Source organism: Syngnathus floridae, chromosome 11 (genome assembly GCF_059516105.1).
Source record: "Syngnathus floridae isolate MCC-2025c chromosome 11, RoL_Sflo_1.0, whole genome shotgun sequence".
Lineage (NCBI taxonomy): Eukaryota > Metazoa > Chordata > Actinopteri > Syngnathiformes > Syngnathidae > Syngnathus > Syngnathus floridae.
Window position 1 is genome coordinate 7,187,924 of NC_142423.1, and position 7,801 is coordinate 7,195,724.

General features: G+C 42.3%; 1 protein-coding gene across 1 annotated transcript in view; it reads left to right on the forward strand.

Annotated features, from left to right (window-relative positions):
- tex264a (testis expressed 264, ER-phagy receptor a) overlaps positions 1-6,729 on the forward strand; it is a 29,713-nt gene extending 22,984 nt beyond the window's left edge. The window contains exons 3-4 of the mRNA XM_088389599.1: positions 3,426-3,597; positions 5,482-6,729. Coding sequence (XP_088245725.1) covers positions 3,426-3,597; positions 5,482-5,846 — 537 coding nt within the window. The 3' untranslated portion in view covers positions 5,847-6,729. The remainder of the gene's footprint in view (positions 1-3,425; positions 3,598-5,481) is intronic.
- Positions 6,730-7,801: the final 1,072 nt, after the last annotated feature.

Below are 7,801 nucleotides of genomic sequence, written 5' to 3' on the forward strand. Positions count from 1 at the left end.
AGAACACCAACAGTTATTTGATTCTAACAGTTACAGTTCCAGAGAGGCATCAGCCATAATACTTTTATTGATTCAGTGGGATATGAGGGTCATTGGGTCAACTGCACAAAAGAGGCTCCAGAGTTGAGCTCACTTTTGACAGGACTGAAGTGAGACTACTTGCCTTTCCGTCCATTAAATTCTCTCACACATGCTTTTCCGCCCATTCATTTGTTTATCTCCTCATTACATCGATACGAGCTTTTTGATGGCCGCTATCCGTCAGCTTCATGTTCTTTTTTTTTTTTGTACACGAGGTGCCAATAGGATTTGTAAAGCCCTAATTACTGGGAAAAGTTGTCTTTCAAGTGGCTTGCTTGGTTCATTAAACACTCAGTCAAGCGCTTAAAGTAGAACAGGGAACAACAATTAACTATTTGGATCAGTAACAAATCACACCATCATGCTGTAGAAACACGCAAAGCACTATGCACAGTTAGAGAATAAAACTTTATCTGATTATCAATTAATCAATGAAATAATTGCTAGAAAAATCCATTCTAAAAAAAAAAAAAAAAACTCAATCCTGACAGCTCAATGCAAATCTCGGTACAATTTACTCTCCTTCAGAAGTCTTCAAACAATGAAACAATTGATAGAATACCAAAGAAGTGTTTTTTTTTTTTTTTTTGCTTTGCTGTGTATCTGCATTGAGACTGACTCTCTTGTATCTCATTGTCCTGCAGGAGGAACAGTTAACAATGCCAGCAGTTCCCATATGGAGACGCGGGTGGGTTAAGTGGATGCATGTTGACTTAATGACAGGCTGTCGGAAAGTAGATGACACCCAATCAGACAGTCCGCCGCATGCGGGCGGAGACTAGAAACGGAAGATCTCACTTGTCGTATGATTAAAACATTCACGCGGTAGGCTTTGATTGCAGTAAGACAGTTAATCTATCTCATCGCTCCCCGGCGAGAAGAAGTATAGATTACTGGTCAGTGAAATATGGATGCACGCAAATGAGGCATGGTTCTTTTCACTTTTTGTTATTCCGCTGCATTGCTGTTGTGAGAAGAATGTTGTGTAAACTTACAAACCTCACTGGACAGAAAATGCGACTAAAAAGGCAAATGGCATTTTTCTTTTTTTCTTTTTTTACACCTTTGACTTGACAATTGATATTCCACTGGATGATTGCATATATTTTCCAAAGCTAGTGTAAAAAAAAAAAAAAAAAAGGCCCTCGCCACAAAACGACAATCACAGCACTGATTGCATTGTCATAATGGTGTTTTTTTTCTCCCCCTCTATCTACAATCACACGATTCAATCAACCGGGGTTTGAAATTTCCACCTCGACTTAGATGTGTTTTTCTGAAACTCAGGTTTGCCTACATAGTTCAGCTCAATCATATCCAAATTGTCAACCTGCAATATTTTCCTCCAAATAATATGGCAAGGATCCCACTTGCTGTGAAGCACACAGCGTTGTTGCTATTTAAAAACACAACTGAATATTTCTACAACATTCTAATTATGGCTTCATGCTTTTTGCGTTTCTGCTGGATTTTTCTTCTAGCAGCTCCATTTTAGTGTTAAACATTTGTGCTCCAATGTGGATTTAGTGACATGTACTGAAGTCACTTTAGCTGAGATTATTTCACAAAATAATTATGTAAAATGTCAAAGTAGAGCAGTTCCTAAGCGTACTGGCAATAAAAGTAGGAGTTGCCATTTCCACTTTATATATGTGAGGTCCCGCTGTGGAGACCACAGAAGTGCAGAACCACCTGCCGCGTTTACTTCCTCCCAAAGACAATAGGAGGTGGAGAAGAGTCACAGAGGCTTGTAGGCTGCTGCTGAGTTCATAGCTGAGATGATTTGCCGTTGTCATTAATAAGAAGGAGAACCCGTAGCTTATCACCGATTTAAGGTCGACGACTTAACAATGTGAGGAAAGGATCATAATGAACCCATTTGAGAAGATAAATGTTACTGAGATGCACCTTAACATTGGTGCACGGCTTCCCTGTTTCTCCTGTTAGTGTGTCCGGACCATATATTCATTCAGGTCTTGATTTTTTTTTTTTTATCTTATCATTATCGAGGCAAGTTCAAGGAGATGGGATCTCATTTGCATATAGTGAGCCCCAGGGCTATTGTGTGTGTGTGAGTGTGAGAGAGGGAAGCCAGGTGATTCATTCCAGCTCCTCCAGTTTTATTTTCTTTAGGGGATTAGATTAAAACCAATCAGTCAACCCAAATCACACTGACCTCAGTGGAGAGTGCGGCGTGGGACTGTGGTTTAAGTATCCGGCGTGCCTCTCTCGCTGCCCACCCTGAATAGGTCAGCCTCTATTTTTCTCCCGCTCAGCCATGGCAACGCTGCACCTTGGAACATTTTGGCTAAAAAGAGACAACGTTCACGCAGTGAGGGGCATGCCAGTGTGAACATAAACAGTGTTATTTTGCACCATCCAAAGGGCGTAATCAATGTGATGCATGTGGGCCAGAGTGCAGGCACAACCCACAAGAGAGATGAGTCGGAGTGCTTTTGGAAACTGCTCTTAGGAGAGCACAGTAAATGTTGCACATCTTGATGCATTTGTGTTGCTTTTCCCAATTCTATGATAGCGCATTACAAAAATTTACTAAAGAAATTGTAAATGGGATTCAAGCCCGTTACGGTCAGATACAAATGATTGAATATTGATCCTTTTAATAAGACAATAATTTGTTGACGCTGAATAATAGTATTGCTAGCATGATGGTTGCTACGCTCACATTTAACGCTAACTGTTAAGTGTTTAGTTTAACGATGAAAATCAAATCAGTACGCAAAATACATTGTGTGCCTTTTTAGCCAACATTATATTCATTTTTAATATTCAAAACTGTGACCCCCCCGCAAAAAAATCGCAAACAATTAGATTTAGCATGCAAATTCCTGTGAGTGTGCTCTTGTTAGCATCGCTAGCAAAACCCAGCGTTGAATAATAGAGTATGTAGTTCTGCCAGGCTTGTCGTTTTGCACACCTTTCCTACGAAACCATTCCGCCGCCGTTCTGCAAACCGAGCAGCAAAACATTATGTCACGCTGACTTCTCACCACCAAGATGAAATGTGCAGGTCTAATGTACTGTATGGATAAAATATAGTCTAATATTTATAAACATCCCACGCTCTCCATACGTACCACTGGAGAGTGCAAATGCAGAGACATGTAGATGTGGTTCGTACATACAACTTTAATGCACTCACATGGGAGGACATATATTCAGGTGACTGTGTCGAGGACATAAAGTGTTAGCAAATCGACTTTATCTGTCAAATGCATTCAGTCATGTTATGCCAGATGTGTGGTGTGAGGCCCTTCTCACTATCTTTTCCGCAGTTTAACACCTTAACATCTAATGTCCCTTTTTTTCTGCTTGTTTTCCAGGAGAGGAAGCTGTCGGCCTTCCCGTGCATCGAAATTTGTTGCTCGCTCGTCACCAATTATATGATGCCACTGTCCCGCCAGACGGATTTCTTTGTTCCCGAGATGAGGGATGAGGCCAAAGCTGATGTGAAAGAGGAAGACTCTGATGAAGACAGAGGAACTGACATTACAGGTAATATTTTACACAATGGGAGACACAGTCAAGTGTCCAATATCAGTCATGGCGCATTCCGAGAGAAGTGTTCATTTATTTTCTTGAGAGCTCGTACATCCGATTACTGGTGACTGCGGTTCAAGTGTGCTCCGGCGGTGACGACAGCTGGCGTCACGTTGCGGCGACACATAAAAAGCGTTTTGACACCGTGATCACGGAGGACATGGAGATAAATGAGAACTTGTAATTGTTCTGTCACGCCGTGTACGAGTGATGGAGCGCAATGTGATATTAGCGACCATCACATGTCCACGCCTGGATGAACTGTCAACAAGTACAAATGACTAAATGAAGGACTGATGGACTGAGCTGCACTCTGGCCTTGTGAATTCTGGAAATAATTCGGCTTTCTGGATGACTGCGCGGATGATGGCAGGTTTACATTCTGCATGCGTTATTAGGTCACAAGTCATCTTTTGAACAAATTAAAAAGTTTGAAAGTTTTCCAAGGCGCCTAGCTACCCAGTAAATACACCGGAAATAAACACATTAAAATATACTTCAGCGGTATTCACCAGTTTTGTGACGCTGAGTTGTGATTGGTTGGCAACTGTGATGTCATTTTCAGTCGACCTCAAGCGGCAAAATGGCCGCCGCCTACTCTTTAACTTTCCATCTCATTTTGAGAGCCATATACTTTTCACATTACTACCGTTTTTAAAAATAAATGATCTTCAAGACCTTGGTTCTGAGCTATTGTAATCCCAATGGGCCCAATTTAGCAACGGAATTAGGAAAATCTCACCAAAAAGACTTTGAGAGGTCCACTTGGCTTTCATCCGAGGTTGTGTTTTTACAACCTCTTGAGGGTCATCCTGCCCGCATGTCCAAGCACCATCTTGGAAGGGCTGTCCTGCCAATTATCTTTAAATAGAGCCATGATTTCTCCATAAATGTCCTTGGAGCGTGGATGCGTTCCCATGTGCAAAGATCATCTGCATTCATCATAAATCCCATTCGCACCTCAGCGAGGAGCATCCGCTTGTATCGCCTGCTGTTGGGACATGCCAGCTAATCAACAGAACATTTCGCAGCCCCTCGATGAATAACACCAATGAACTTCTCATATAGAGCACCCCATGTGATAATTACATTGTGATGGGACCCAGTCTGGACATGACTTTTTTTTTTTTTTTGGGGACCACGTGCTGTGTTCGTGACAGCCATCTGGAGTGTGAGTGGAGTTTGATTTATTAATTGCCAGATGTTTATTGTTCTGTTGTTTGTTGTCATTTGATAGTCTAATTATTAGACTAGTTACCATTTTGAAATTGGCTATGGTATTAGATGCTGATAAAAATACAATTCCACAAGCCTGTATATAGAGATATGTGCAAAGGGGATGGTGGAGGTGTGTGCCCAGAGGGGAGCAGCTGGTCAAAAGATGGCCGTCATAATCCTCTGTAGCATATTGTCATTTAGGCGTTGGACTTGCCTCGCTTGCCTCACTATGACAACACCGCATGCAATGCTGAACAAGTAAGCACACTTGCGTCGCTGATGGACGTTTCTAGTCACATGATCAGCCAGTAATGCTTTCAGAACTCCACCTGCTTCTGATCTGTTGACTCCGGCAGATGGGATTCTTTCCAGTGATGAGAAGCACACCATTTAAATTAGATGGGGGGGAAAAAATAACATTGTTTTTTCCATCAGACATCACTGATTAAAATTTGCTGGTCAGTAGAATTTATAGTGGGACACTGCCTTGAATCACTGCTTTTTATTAAATGGGGCCAAAAAAAAAAAAAAGGTTGGATCTTGACCACCACACATATAATGCATAGTCACCACTTTCCTTAATCAATTAGTCACTCCTGCCTTCCTCCCGCATCGCCTCAGGTGCCGACTCTCACAGCGACACCAGCTCAGGAAGCGGCGGCGCTCCCTGGGACAGCCGAGAGACGTCGCTGGCCGCGTCCACCGCCGCCTCCTTGGCATCTTCCCTCCCGCTGAGGGATGTGGTGGACGCGCAAGGAGACGTCAAGCACAGAGACGGCAGCGAGCGAGGCTCGGACGGCTCACTGGCCAGCGGCTCGTCCTTCGAGGAGCTCGACATGGATCAGGAGGAGCAGGCGGGAAAGGAGGAGGAGGAGGAGGTGGAAGAGGAGGAGGCCCCTGCGGGTGGCAATAAAAAATCTGGTGAACTTTTACAGGAGGAGGAGGCGGAGAAGAAGGAGCCTTTAGAGGATGACGGCAAGGAGTAACGAGAAGCGATGTTGGCCACTTAATGGTGGCACACGAGAGAGAGTCTCGTTGTTGTTCTTGTTGCTGGTCACCATGTTACCATGTCGCTGGATCTAAACCCATTCACGGCAATTTTTAGTTCATTTTATTAACTCTTAATCATTAAAAAAAATACATCTTCATATTTAAACCATGTGGTCACATGTGCCATATACCTGAAGGTCTCAGTAGAGAAACACCTGTGGAAACTTATTGTATTCAAAATGATTTGTTTTCAAAGGCAGTGTTGACTTCTGATTGGCTCTGTCAGGGAAGCATTGATTTGACAGTATTTTCTTATTGTGGTTTTGGTTAGCAGTATGCTACAAAAAGACGAGGCACAGTCAAACCAAAGTGTTTTCGTCAATCAAGGTTTGATTGTATAATGCTGTGTAATTCTGTGTTAATGCAAACCGATTAATTCCATTTTTATTCAATGCATTAATGTCTGGCAACTTGTGTATTTGTACACATTCATTTTAAATTTGACCTACGAGCATTATTGAAAAGGGGGGGGATACAGTGCCACCAGCTGGCAGTGGCGGTGTACTACTATCACCACATGCCACAACTGTGAAGCATCCCAGCAAACCACAAAAATGAACATTGAGGTAAATTGACTCAGTCTAAAATGATCCCCATTCGTTTTATACAGGTATAATTTTTCTCATTAGACGAATGTAAAAAAAATCACCGCATTAAATTGTGCAGGTGTACCTAATGAAGAGTCCGGTAAAGAGTAGCACATTCGGTCATCAGTATTCATTTGTTAAAACGATCTCATGGAAATTATGTACAGTAGCGTGTCCGCGTGCGTGTGCACGCGCCTGTAATAATAAAGCATCAAAAATGAGCTAACTTAAAGGAAGTCACGCGTCTTGCTCTGGTATGCGTTTGGTCTGTAAAAGAGTTATCAGACAAAGCCACATGTGTTGAAGACAATTGCTTTTTTTTGTCTTGTACGGTGCATTGTGGGTGGTGGGCGGGCGCGCACAATTGTTGCTCGGATGAAGCTGCGGCGGCTGCTGATGAGCTTCTCATAATTTATTAGGCTCACGAAAAAACACTTAATCTTTTTAAGCAATTCAACAACTTGATAAACGGGGAAATAGACAGGGATGGGGGGGGGAGGCGTGAGTAAATTTGCCCATGTTCCTTCAATGTGTCTTGTAATAGGAGTCCAACAAATATCCCAAACTTTAAATTCAGTCACCGCATTGACCCGGTCAGAATTTGAGCGAAGGCTTTGACATTTGGGTGACAATACATCACGACCGCAGTGTAGCTGCTTATTTATTCGACATCTGCCTTCTTGTACTGCTTAATGAACAGCATGACCTACACTTCAAATACTTCTCTCTCGCACCCTCCCTGTCTTTTTCTCTCTTTTTGAAACCAACATTGTAAACTATAACTAAGAAGAGGGGAGGGAAATAAATATTTTACAACTGCTTCCTTGCAAGTGCAGTCTAGTCTGGGTGATAATTATTTGCGGCTTGGGTGAGAAAGTCACTTGAAGTAAAAAATGTCACCGGTGGTTCCGATGTGGTTTCATGTGGATAAATGTTAGCTACGAGAGCTTTTTTAACTAACTCTGCGATGTTTATGTGACCGAGCAGCCATGGTTGCTTCTGACCAATGAGGTGTGGAGGACAGACTCCCATCAATATCCTCTGCTGCATGTCCACAATATATTATTTTCACTGCAGGTCTCTATCACATCTTTAACTACATACAGTGGAATAGTACACACACATGGTGAAATGCAATGATTTTGGGGTGTCCAAGAAAAAAAAACGTAACAAAATTGTCCAAACACTTAGAAAATTGTGTTATGGTCTGATTAACCCAAGAAATATTGTATAAATCAATGTTTTGCAGACAATTCCTCTGATATTCTTAACCGCCCCCCGCCCCCCCAAAGAAAAAATCCTAG